The sequence below is a fragment of the Gymnoscopelus braueri genome (assembly GCF_963280865.1).
Source record: "Gymnoscopelus braueri genome assembly, contig: SCAFFOLD_178, whole genome shotgun sequence".
In the NCBI taxonomy this organism is placed as follows: domain Eukaryota; kingdom Metazoa; phylum Chordata; class Actinopteri; order Myctophiformes; family Myctophidae; genus Gymnoscopelus; species Gymnoscopelus braueri.
Window position 1 is genome coordinate 70,898 of NW_027660659.1, and position 14,103 is coordinate 85,000.

General features: G+C 41.3%; 1 protein-coding gene across 1 annotated transcript in view; it reads right to left on the bottom strand.

Moving 5' to 3' along the window:
- Positions 1-14,090, bottom strand: part of LOC308081326 (NACHT, LRR and PYD domains-containing protein 12-like) — a gene marked incomplete at its 3' end in the record, with an annotated part of 35,042 nt that extends 20,952 nt beyond the window's left edge. The window contains exons 1-6 of the mRNA XM_080457707.1: positions 14,035-14,090; positions 12,324-12,470; positions 11,920-12,033; positions 11,333-11,440; positions 7,098-7,205; positions 5,341-5,442 (exon numbers count right to left, since the gene is read on the bottom strand). Coding sequence (XP_080313833.1) covers positions 5,341-5,442; positions 7,098-7,205; positions 11,333-11,440; positions 11,920-12,033; positions 12,324-12,451 — 560 coding nt within the window. The 5' untranslated portion in view covers positions 12,452-12,470; positions 14,035-14,090. The remainder of the gene's footprint in view (positions 1-5,340; positions 5,443-7,097; positions 7,206-11,332; positions 11,441-11,919; positions 12,034-12,323; positions 12,471-14,034) is intronic.
- Between the last annotated feature and the right edge of the window lie 13 nt (positions 14,091-14,103).

A 14,103-nucleotide genomic window follows, 5' to 3' on the forward strand; every position in this document is an offset into this window, starting at 1 on the left:
AGGGATACATGGGACAGGCCGCTATCTACTGAGCTGCGCGGGAAGGCGGTTGAGCTCTTCAAAGAGTTCAACCGCCTTGAACTCTTTGAGTTTGCGCGGCTGAGTACTGTCACTTTCCTTAGGAGTATGACCCCACCTGGCTGGGTCTGGCAGATTAGTGAAATAATTGTTCACTTCCGGATGCAAGCGCCAAAATTGGTACACATACTCCTTGGGTAGTACTGTTTTGATAAAACCCGTTAGCCACCTGAAATTCCAAGATGGCGACCATTTTTTCAACATGGCCGCCACCTTAGCGGAGCAGATAGTGAAATCATCTTTCAGGTTGTGATACAAGGATTATATTTGGCACATTTACTCAGTAAGGGCCACTCTTATGGAAAAAGGCACTGGCCACTGAAAAATCTAAGATGGCGACCACTTTTTTCAAGATGGCCATCACTATAGCGAAGCAGATAGTGATATAATCTTTCAGGTTGTGATACAAGGATGAAATTTGAAACATACTCTGTAAGGGCTACTCTTATGGAAAATGCCGCTGGCCACTCAAAAATCCAAGATGGCGACCATTTTTTTCAAGATGGCCACCACCTTAGCGGAGCAGATAGTGATTTAATCTTTCAGGTTGTGATACAAGGATGAAATTTGGCACACAAACTCTAAGGGCCACTCTTATGGAAAAAGGCACTGGCCACTCAAAAATCCAAGATGGCAACCATTTGTTTAAAAATGGCCGCCACCTTAGCAGAGCAGATAGTGATATAATCTTTCATTTTTTTTGGGCGGTGCAACCGCCCCTATATGTGAGGTTTGGACATCGACATTCACTGCACTGTGATTGGCCACCATTGTACCCCCCTACACCCCTACACATTCAATGCAAATCACTGGCCACCATTGTACCCCCCTAACCCTGCACCGTGATTGGCCACCATTGTACACCCCTAACCCCTACACATTCAATGCTAGCTGTAATATGATTGGCTGACTTTATTGGCTGACTCTATTCAGGACTGTGATTGGCTAGTGAAACACATGACACATGTGCATAGCCCTATAAATAGGACCATGCACTTAAATAAAACACATTTATGGTTTTAAAAAAAAAATAACATTTTTTTTTTTTTAAGTGAATTATTTTTAAGTGAATCACCCATTGTGGACCAACCATTGTTTATTTATTGTTTATTGTTAGTAAATAGCACCACCCACTTCAGAAATATTACTTTTCTATAAGTGAACTTCCATCACTGTGATGACCACTGTGACCACACCGCCCACTTCACACTGGGTGTGATTTTTTAATTTTCATTGATTTTTACAGCCTTGGCCATGGTAAGTGCCTCTGAGATTTCAGCAGCTTCAGCGGCTTGAGAGAGAGCCAATCCTACGTCTACCTCAAAAGTCAGGAACACATCTCTGCCATTTCTGTAAGGCTTAAGTTCAGAGATCTCTGCCATCAGTTTTTCCTTTAGGCTGGTAGAGTTGACAGTAGGTGAGGTTACACCCAGTTGCTCCAGACGCTGCTGGCACAGGTTGCTCATATCTGCGAGATGGAAGCAGGACCATCGGAACTGAGACTGGATGTAGTTGACCAGTTCTGAGAGAACCAGGGGAAGCATGTCTGGTTCTCGTTCACTCTCAGATGACTCTTTTTTAAGGGCTTTTAGGTGGGATCTCTCTCTGTTGTAGTGACCAGAAAGACATGCACAGTGGTATTTCAGCTCCTGTGCTATGGCATCGCCACCACTCAGTTTAGTCAATAGTTTGCCATCATGTAGTGTCTGGGCACATTCATGTAGTCTGTTGTTCAAGTTAATTGTCATTACCTGTCTTAGGTCAGATTCAGGGGATATTTTATCACAAAACATGCAAGCCCAGACTATCATGACTGGTTCTACAGCGGTTTGTGTGGCCTTCATCTATTTCACTACTTTGAGCATCTGACTGTCGCTTCCTCGCACAATCTAATTTGGTGTTGTTGAACATTAGTCGACAACGTGTGTGATACTTGGCCTGGTTTCTTCTCAAAGTAGCTTCTATGCCACCACCTTCATCCAGCCTGGCTGGGTTCAGGATCATTGGCATTTGATTGATCTCACGAAAGAGTGGAACATTGGTGGCAAGCATGGTGTAGCCATCATGTTGAGGAACATGATGGGTTGGTGGTGATACTAGGTCATCATTATTTTTGTCTATCTGACAAAGACAACATTTCTTCCAATCAGTTTGCCTTTTGGCTAACATTGGATTTGCGTTTGGCATTTTTTGGTGGATTGATTTCTGATTAAGGCTGATTATCCTTTTACCAACTGAATCAAAGTGATACTGCATATTCAGGTATGGGATACAACTAGGTTCGGGTGACCTACACCTAGCCCGATCATTCATCCAGTGCCATTTAAGTCCTGTGTGATCTGTTCACCTTCTGGGTAAGTATACATGCACAAGTCATGAATAGCCCCGCTTACCCTTGGCTCGGCTCTCCCGTGCTGGCACACCCTGTCAATTCAGGCACGGCTATCTAACTACATCTAACTATTACTAGCTAATTGACCAGGGCTGTTAGACAGCATTTGGGACACTGATAAGATATACTATTACTACAGTGTTAGTAAAACTAGATCAGCTGACACTGAACCCCATGCTGAGTTACACAGCAGTGATGCCACCATTGTGCCCTGGTTGTGCAATGACATTCACTCTATTATAATAAGCTATATCAGACATAATGGTACAACTCCTGGAAGTCATCTTGAAAAATGGCAGCCATTTTGAATTGTTTGGGTGGCCAGCCCCCTTTTTCACAAGAGTGGACCTTGAAGAGTATTGTGCCAAATATTATCCTTGTATCACAACCTGAAAGATTATATCACTATCTGCTCCACTAAGGTGGTGGCCATCTTGAAAACAATGGTCGCCATCTTGGATTTTTGAGTGGCCAGTGTCTTTTTCCATAAGAGTGGCCCTTACAGAGTATATGTGCCAAATTTCGTCCTTGTATCACAACCTGAAAGATTATATCACTACTGCTCCGCTAAGGTGGTGGTCATCTTGAAAAATATGGTCGCCATCTTGGATCTTTGAGTGGCGGGTGAACAGGTTTTATCAAAAGAGCACTACCTAAGGAGTATGTGTGCCAATTTTGGTGCTTGTATCCAGAAGTGAACGATTCGCCTGTAATTCGCAGTTAATCTGCCCCACTATGGGTAAACCCTGGGGGGGTCACCTTTTCCGACGGGAGCTCTGACTCCTGTGGAGCGGTGCTCTACCTGCGCTGGGTCACTATGAGTGGGGTTGACACCCGGCTGGTGGAGTTGACTCCTCTCGACCAGAAGGGTGACGCCGTCAAAGCGGAGATCTGCGGGGCCGTCTTCGCCACCCGGCTGAGGGGCTATATGCTGAAGCATGGGCGGTTGGAGGTGGAAAGGTGGTATAACTTCGTTGACAGCCAGACGGTGTTGGGAGCCATCCAGATGGAGAGTTACGGGTTCCAGACCTTCTTCGCAAATCGTGTCGGTGAGATCCAGAAGGCTGGGCCTGTGACTGGTGGTGGTGGAGATTCCCGATGGCAGAAAGGTCCTGAGTTCCTGTCTCTTCCGGTGGAAGAGTGGCCCATGAAGTCCGCTGCTGAGGTGGCCTCCGGGTCCAGGGAAACCGTGAGTGCATTGCAAAGAAAAGCTTACTCTGCCACGGTAACGAGAGCCTAAGCGAGGAAGTTAGCTGCACCAGATGGGTCTCCACCAGTCAGTGTCTCAAGTTCCCTGCCAGGTACAACTGCAGGGTCTTCTTCAACGACCACCAACGTCGACAGTGCGAAGAGGCTGTGGGGGTCGGCTCTCGTGGACCAAGTGGACCTTTTGAGGTTCAGCTGCTTGACCAAACTCTGTGGGGCTGTGGGTTACATCCGCAGAGCGGTTGCTCTCCTGGTTGTCCAGCAGGACCGGCAAGCGGGAGCAGTGGGAGGCGGTGCTCACAGTCAGGGAGCGCGAGACTGCATTCCAGGACTTATGCCTCGCTGCCCAGTCAGGTGTGTCCTTCCCCACGACTACTCTTAAGGGACTTGTTGTGAACCTTGTTCCTAACCTGACCAACGAAAGACCAATCAGTGCCAGGGATCAAGTCCAAGAGGAGTCTGTGGACGTCAGTACGTCCAACTCATTACTGTTGGGGCGGGCTGGGCCCAGGGGTGACACCAAAGGGTTTGAATTCCCTGCTTATCCATTCAGTCGCCTTCGGGCAGTCCAAATCGAGGTGGACAAGTGAAAAAGGACGAGGTGCCATGCTCATCTACCGTCCTTCACAGGGACGTGAGGAGGCTGGTGGTCTTGCTTCCGGTGGAAAATCAACAGTAGAGGTGATAAGTCCTTACCAGGGGTACTTAAACACTTTCACAATGACTTTGATTGGACTCTATTGTTTCCTCATTTTGATTTTGTAGCCTTAGCGGGTACTCTGGGAGGCGGCCGAGTGATCGTGGGTATACCTACACTCAGTATGGAGGAAGGTGGTGGTGCCGACCTCCATAGTTAAATGGAGTTAAAGTTAATTTGCCATTGTCATTTTGAAGGACTCTTTTCTTTTGTTTCCTCCGTTCATAATTTTTTGAATAGCTACCTCAATTGGACTATTAACAAGAGACTGGGGTGTTTTGTGTGTGACCTACTTGGATCTTTTGATCAGTAGCTCACAAGTGGGAGGTGTTGGGTTTTTGCACTGAAAAACCGTAATACCTCTTGATATTTGCGAGAGTGACCTCTAGCGGTAGTGGGGGACGCTCGCTAAAGCCATTGTGCGCATGCGTTACTTTTCTATTTTGCTGTGTATTTTCGTCAGTCGGAGCCAGATGTCTGTCAAGTGTCCACTGGTAAGAGCTGGCGTCAATTGTGCATGAAAGTGTTTATTTTGTATGATAAGCCCTGGTGGTATATTTATGTATATTGCTCATGTATATAGTAACATTTTTGTGTCATCAATGATGTATTTGTGTTCTGTTTTCTTTATTTACAGTTAAATTACCCATCTAACTAGCTGCTGTGGCTAGCTCTGCGGAGCTCATGCTAACTCAAGCTACATTAGCTCATTAGCCTACGGGACCTAAAGGTTGAAGTGATCGCGGGCTGGCTAAGTGAAAACCCATACTGTACCAGTGTTTAGCATGTGTGTTTCTGTGTGAATGTGTGTGAGATAAATAAATTGACCTAAAGGTCAGTAAGGGTGTGGCCTGAGTTAAGTGTGTCGCCTGCAGTCGAGTAGTTACACTGTAATCTACACGACGACTACCCTTGCAGAGGGAATTATTACTGAATTACCGAGTAGTTTAGTAATATCTGTACATACTTGGTGTCTGGAGGTCCAGGTTCATTACTGAAGTCAGGAGCTCTCATTCTAGACTGGTCACTCTTCATAGACACACAACTGGGTGTTGGAGACTCTGGTCTTCTGAAATCATTAAATGTAAAGAAATGTCAAAGTCATGGGATGCAACCATCAGAACTCAAGGGATATAAATATAATCCCCGCCTCCAGACCTGCCAGAGATAGTTACAGCCGATTTGTAGGGAATACCATCAATCTTTGATAAAGTTTTGGACAACATCTGTAGGAGGGATAGCATTTTAAGAAAATGCTTATCCAGGCACTTCGTTGTTTTATAGCTTTGTGTTTATTGTATAGTGTGTATATTGTATAGTGTTATAGTGTGTATATTGTATAGTGTTATAGTGTGTATAGTGTCAGGGAGCGCGAGACTGCATTCCAGGACTTATGCCTCGCTGCCCAGTCAGGTGTGTCCTTCCCCACGACTACTCTTAAGGGACTTGTTGTGAACCTTGTTCCTAACCTGACCAACGAAAGACCAATCAGTGCCAGGGATCAAGTCCAAGAGGAGTCTGTGGACGTCAGTACGTCCAACTCATTACTGTTGGGGCGGGCTGGGCCCAGGGGTGACACCAAAGGGTTTGAATTCCCTGCTTATCCATTCAGTCGCCTTCGGGCAGTCCAAATCGAGGTGGACAAGTGAAAAAGGACGAGGTGCCATGCTCATCTACCGTCCTTCACAGGGACGTGAGGAGGCTGGTGGTCTTGCTTCCGGTGGAAAATCAACAGTAGAGGTGATAAGTCCTTACCAGGGGTACTTAAACACTTTCACAATGACTTTGATTGGACTCTATTGTTTCCTCATTTTGATTTTGTAGCCTTAGCGGGTACTCTGGGAGGCGGCCGAGTGATCGTGGGTATACCTACACTCAGTATGGAGGAAGGTGGTGGTGCCGACCTCCATAGTTAAATGGAGTTAAAGTTAATTTGCCATTGTCATTTTGAAGGACTCTTTTCTTTTGTTTCCTCCGTTCATAATTTTTTGAATAGCTACCTCAATTGGACTATTAACAAGAGACTGGGGTGTTTTGTGTGTGACCTACTTGGATCTTTTGATCAGTAGCTCACAAGTGGGAGGTGTTGGGTTTTTGCACTGAAAAACCGTAATACCTCTTGATATTTGCGAGAGTGACCTCTAGCGGTAGTGGGGGACGCTCGCTAAAGCCATTGTGCGCATGCGTTACTTTTCTATTTTGCTGTGTATTTTCGTCAGTCGGAGCCAGATGTCTGTCAAGTGTCCACTGGTAAGAGCTGGCGTCAATTGTGCATGAAAGTGTTTATTTTGTATGATAAGCCCTGGTGGTATATTTATGTATATTGCTCATGTATATAATAACGTTTTTGTGTCATTAATGATGTATTTGTGTTCTGTTTTCTTTATGTACAGTTAAATTACCCATCTAACTAGCTGCTGTGGCTAGCTCTGCGGAGCTCATGCTAACTCAAGCTACATTAGCTCATTAGCCTACGGGACCTAAAGGTTATAGTTATCGCGGGCTGGCTAAGTGAAAACCCATACTGTACCAGTGTTTAGCATGTGTGTTTCTGTGTGAATGTGTGTGAGATAAATAAATTGACCTAAAAGGTCAGTAAGGGTGTGGCCTGAGTTAAGTGTGTCGCCTGCAGTCGAGTAGTTACACTGTAATCTACACGACGACTACCCTTGCAGAGGGAATTATTACTGAATTACTGAGTAGTTTAGTAATATCTGTACATACTTGGTGTCTGGAGGTCCAGGTTCATTACTGAAGTCAGGAGCTCTCATTCTAGACTGGTCACTCTTCATAGACACACAACTGGGTGCTGGAGACTCTGGTCTGAGACTTCTGAAATCATTACATGTAAATAAATACAACATGTCAGTAGGAATAAACACACTACTGTCGTAAACATGGAGTGTTGTTGTTAGTAGGAATGAACACACTACTGTCTTATACATGTAGTGTTGTTGTTAGTAGGAATGAACACACTACTGTCTTATACATGTAGTGTTGTTGTTAGTAGGAATGAACACACTACTGTCTTATACATGTAGTGTTGTTGTTAGTAGGAATGAACACACTACTGTCTTATACATGTAGTGTTGTTGTTAGTAGGAATGAACACACTACTGTCTTATACATGTAGTGTTGTTGTTAGTAGGAATGAACACACTACTGTCTTATACATGTAGTGTTGTTGTTAGTAGGAATGAACACACTACTGTCTTATACATGTAGTGTTGTTGTTAGTAGGAATGAACACACTACTGTCTTATACATGTAGTGTTGTTGTTAGTAGGAATAAACACACTACTGTCTTATACATGTGGTGTTGTTGTTAGTAGGAATAAACACACTACTGTCTTATACATGTAGTGTTGTTGTTAGTAGGAATAAACACACTACTGTCTTATACATGTAGTGTTGTTGTTAGTAGGAATAAACACACTACTGTCGTAAACATGGAGTGTTGTTGTTAGTAGGAATGAACACACTACTGTCTTATACATGTAGTGTTGTTGTTAGTAGGAATGAACACACTACTGTCTTATACATGTAGTGTTGTTGTTAGTAGGAATGAACACACTACTGTCTTATACATGTAGTGTTGTTGTTAGTAGGAATGAACACACTACTGTCTTATACATGTAGTGTTGTTGTTAGTAGGAATGAACACACTACTGTCTTATACATGTAGTGTTGTTGTTAGTAGGAATAAACACACTACTGTCTTATACATGTAGTGTTGTTGTTAGTAGGAATAAACACACTACTGTCTTATACATGTAGTGTTGTTGTTAGTAGGATTAAACACACTACTGTCTTATACATGTAGTGTTGTTGTTAGTAGGAATAAACACACTACTGTCTTATACATGTAGTGTTGTTGTTAGTAGGAATTAACACACTACTGTCTTATACATGTCATTTTGTTGTTAGTAGGAATGAACACACTACTGTCTTATACATGTGGTGTTGTTGTTAGTAGGAATGAACACACTACTGTCTTATACATGTAGTGTTGTTGTTAGTAGGAATGAACACACTACTGTCTTATACATGTAGTGTTGTTGTTAGTAGGAATGAACACACTACTGTCTTATACATGTAGTGTTGTTGTTAGTAGGAATAAACACACTACTGTCTTATACATGTAGTGTTGTTGTTAGTAGGAATAAACACACTACTGTCTTATACATGTGGTGTTGTTGTTAGTAGGAATGAACACACTACTGTCTTATACATGTGGTGTTGTTGTTAGTAGGAATGAACACACTACTGTCTTATACATGTGGTGTTGTTGTTAGTAGGAATAAACACACTACTGTCTTATACATGTAGTGTTGTTGTTAGTAGGAATAAACACACTACTGTCTTATACATGTAGTGTTGTTGTTAGTAGGAATGAACACACTACTGTCTTATACATGTAGTGTTGTTGTTAGTAGGAATGAACACACTACTGTCTTATACATGTAGTGTTGTTGTTAGTAGGAATGAACACACTACTGTCTTATACATGTAGTGTTGTTGTTAGTAGGAATAAACACACTACTGTCTTAAACATGTAGTGTTGTTGTTAGTAGGAATGAACACACTACTGTCTTATACATGTAGTGTTGTTGTTAGTAGGAATGAACACACTACTGTCTTATACATGTAGTGTTGTTGTTAGTAGGAATAAACACACTACTGTCTTATACATGTAGTGTTGTTGTTAGTAGGAATAAACACACTACTGTCTTATACATGTAGTGTTGTTGTTAGTAGGAATGAACACACTACTGTCTTATACATGTAGTGTTGTTGTTAGTAGGAATAAACACACTACTGTCTTATACATGTAGTGTTGTTGTTAGTAGGAATAAACACACTACTGTCTTATACATGTAGTGTTGTTGTTAGTAGGAATGAACACACTACTGTCTTATACATGTAGTGTTGTTGTTAGTAGGAATAAACACACTACTGTCTTATACATGTGGTGTTGTTGTTAGTAGGATTAAACACACTACTGTCTTATACATGTAGTGTTGTTGTTAGTAGAATAAACACACTACTGTCTTATACATGTAGTGTTGTTGTTAGTAGGAATAAACACACTACTGTCTTATATATGTAGTGTTGTTGTTAGTAGGAATGAACACACTACTGTCTTATACATGTAGTGTTGTTGTTAGTAGGAATAAACACACTACTGTCTTATACATGTAGTGTTGTTGTTAGTAGGAATGAACACACTACTGTCTTATACATGTAGTGTTGTTGTTAGTAGGAATAAACACACTACTGTCTTATACATGTAGTGTTGTTGTTAGTAGGAATGAACACACTACTGTCTTATACATGTAGTGTTGTTGTTAGTAGGAATAAACACACTACTGTCTTATACATGTAGTGTTGTGGTTAGTAGGAATGAACACACTACTGTCTTATACATGTAGTGTTGTTGTTAGTAGGAATGAACACACTACTGTCTTATACATGTAGTGTTGTTGTTAGTAGAATAAACACACTACTGTCTTATACATGTAGTGTTGTTGTTAGTAGGAATGAACACACTACTGTCTTATACATGTAGTGTTGTTGTTAGTAGAATAAACACACTACTGTCTTATACATGTAGTGTTGTTAGTAGGAATAAACACACTACTGTCTTATACATGTAGTGTTGTTGTTAGTAGGAATGAACACACTACTGTCTTATACATGTAGTGTTGTTGTTAGTAGGAATAAACACACTACTGTCTTATACATGTAGTGTTGTTGTTAGTAGGAATAAACACACTACTGTCTTATACATGTAGTGTTGTTGTTAGTAGGAATAAACACACTACTGTCTTATACATGTAGTGTTGTTGTTAGTAGGAATAAACACACTACTGTCTTATACATGTCATTTTGTTGTTAGTAGGAATTAACACACTACTGTCTTATACATGTGGTGTTGTTGTTAGTAGGAATAAACACACTACTGTCTTATACATGTAGTGTTGTTGTTAGTAGGAATGAACACACTACTGTCTTATACATGTAGTGTTGTTGTTAGTAGGAATGAACACACTACTGTCTTATACATGTAGTGTTGTTGTTAGTAGGAATGAACACACTACTGTCTTATACATGTAGTGTTGTTGTTAGTAGGAATAAACACACTACTGTCTTATACATGTAGTGTTGTTGTTAGTAGGAATGAACACACTACTGTCTTATACATGTAGTGTTGTTGTTAGTAGGAATAAACACACTACTGTCTTATACATGTAGTGTTGTGGTTAGTAGGAATGAACACACTACTGTCTTATACATGTAGTGTTGTGGTTAGTAGGAATGAACACACTACTGTCTTATACATGTAGTGTTGTTGTTAGTAGAATAAACACACTACTGTCTTATACATGTAGTGTTGTTGTTAGTAGGAATGAACACACTACTGTCTTATACATGTAGTGTTGTTGTTAGTAGAATAAACACACTACTGTCTTATACATGTAGTGTTGTTAGTAGGAATAAACACACTACTGTCTTAAACATGTAGTGTTGTTGTTAGTAGGAATAAACACACTACTGTCTTATACATGTAGTTTTTTAGGCTGAATATGAAATGATGTTAGGATATACTTCCATTAACTACTGGCAGTATGCACGAGACATTTGGTGGTAGTAGTTCATAAGATTTGTTTCACAGTCAGACAGACAGACAGACAGACAGACAGGCCTTCAGCCTGGCAGAGATAACAATAAATAGCTAATAACTGTTTGGCCTCCAATATTTAGCTATGTCTTGGTATTAAGAACTTTGCACGCACAACTTAGCATGATATCACTTTGTTGTGTTATACTGTTGTGTATATTTTACAGTGTTATAGTGTGTATATTGTATAGTGTTATAGTGTGTATATTGTATAGTGTTATAGTGTGTATATTGTATAGTGTTATAGTGTGTATATTGTATAGGAGGATTCACATACTGTGTGTGTGGAGGTTCAGGTTCATTACTGAAGTCAGGAGCTCTCATTCTAGACTGGTCACTCTTCATAGACACACAACTGGGTGCTGGAGACTCTGGTCTGAGACTTCTGAAATCATTACATGTAAATAAATAGAACATGTCAAGAAATGTCAAAGTTTTGGGTTGCAACCATCAGGAGTCAGGACTCAAGGGATATAAATATACACTACTGTCTTAAACATGTAGTGTTGTTGTTAGTAGAATAAACACACTAAACACACTACTGTCTTAAACATGTAGTGTTGTTGTTAGTAGAATAAACACACTACTGTCTTAAAAGGGCAAATAGGTGGAGCTTATGGTTACAGTGGAAAATGTGTGGAAAGGAAAGTGTAAAACAAAAACAAAAAGTTTTTCATGGCTGTAGGTTAAATTATTATTCACCAGCTGCACACATAGTAACTTGCAGTCTGTAGGCAATGATTGGACAGAGAGGGCACACTATTATAATACTCTGTCTTGTTTTTTAGTAATCTGCACAAACGTAGCACTGTGTAACACGTGTGTCATGTTATAGTGTTGTGTATACTAGGAGGATTCACATACTTTGTGTGTGGAGGTCCAGGTTCATTACTGAAGACAGGATTTTGTCCTTTAGACCGGTCACTCTTCATAGACACACAGCTGGGTGTTGGAGACTCTGGTCTGTGGTGAACACTTCTAGAATCATACAAATGTTTATATAGTTATTATGTAAATGAAAAGGTCAGACAGTCTGTATAGAGCAGCTTCACCACTGAACCACTTTATTCACAAACTGAACATCAATGTGATTTGTACCACTTCATTCACAAACTGCACACATAGTAACTTAAAATCTATAGATAACGATTGGAGAGGAAGGACACACCATTATCAGACTATGTCTTTGTTTTTCAGTAATGTGTTCATTGGCATATGACTTTGTTATGTTATAGTGTTGTGTATACTGTATAGGAGGATTCACATACTGTGTGTGTGGAGGTCCAGGTTCTGGAGGCATTTCTTTAGTCCAGTCACTCTTCACTGTTGGAGACTCTGGTCTGTGGATGTGATGTTTGTCAGGTCCCTCCTCCTCTCTCTCCACACACTCACTCATCTTTAGGTCTTTATTTAACCTGTCAGGGTTACAGTCAATGAAATAGATCAGAAAACAGGAAATACCACATGTGCCAACCACACACACACACACACACACACACACACACACACACACACACACACACACACACACACACACACACACACACACACACACACACACACACACACACACACACACACACACACACACACACACACACACACACACACACACACACACACACACGTTAAATTAAAGTATCGTATGTCCACAGCTATGAACAGCTTTACCACACTGTTACAGCATGGGGAGGAGGAGGGGGGCACTAGGACCTGTTGCAACCAGACTTCTTGCTCTAAGTTGCATAACGCTGCTGTCAGACACAGACCTCTGATCTCCATGTGTCACAGAAAAGGAGTGAAAATAGGAGATCTACAAGTTGTTTTAATTATTCAATGAGGAAACAGAGACAGACAGACAGTCAGTCAGTCAGACCTTATATACAGAATATACCCTATAAACTTACCCTAAACTATAGAATTCATGAATTGAGTGCAGATGAAAGCAAGTTATGATTTTGTGCAACATGTTTAGCTCCCCAGGCAGACAGACAGACAGACAGACAGACAGACAGACAGACAGACGTGATGGAAATCAACACCCTCTCCGTGTTCACATTTAACATCAAATTCATTTATTTTATGCACATTTCTAGCATTATGTTCAACTTGTTTAAAATAGTTCAATATGCTCCTTCCTTCACACAACTGTGATGAGACTAGAATATAGCAGAGCTTGTAGATCTGCTACACTATGTATTATTAACATGATGTTTATTATGACACACATAGAGCTGATTAATGTTCTGCTCCATAATGCCTTAGGAATGAATTGGCCCGATGCCAAACCTATTTTACAACACGTGAACACACACACACACACACACGCACACACGCACGCGCACACACACACGCACACACACGCAACATGGCTGTCTGCCACCTTAACTCCTCCCCCTGCGTCATCAACTTGTGTCAACACAGATGAGTCATATTGGCTGTGGGCCGGTGTTGCAGATCTACAAGCTCTCAACGTGTTGCAGCGTGACATGTTGTGAGCTTGTAGATCTGCTCTCCTCCTCTATCCAGTCAACGCAGTGTGAGCTAACGGCTAGGCTAACCACAACAACACAAACCAACACTTTCACAGCTGTATGCTCCTTCATACCATGGTGTTGAGCCTAGAATATAACAGATCTACAAGCTCACTGAGAGCTTGTAGATCTGCTACTACTACAACATCAACACAACATCAACACACAACTAAAACACAACTACACAACATCAACACAACTACACAACATCAACACAACACAACCACACAACTACACAACATCAACACAACCACACAACTACAACACAACTACACAACTACACAACTACACAACTTCAACGCTTCCTCGTCTCGTCTGAAAGGTGATTGTTTGCGGATCTACAAGCTCACAACGTGTTGCAGGGTGACATGTTGTGAGCTTGTAGATCTGCTCCCCTCCACACGTTAAATTAAATGATTAAACTAATGAAAGTATGTAAACGTACCGTACATATGTCGTCTCATAATGGACTCACTGTTCTGCTGTTGTTGTGAAATGTACTTCCTTCATACAC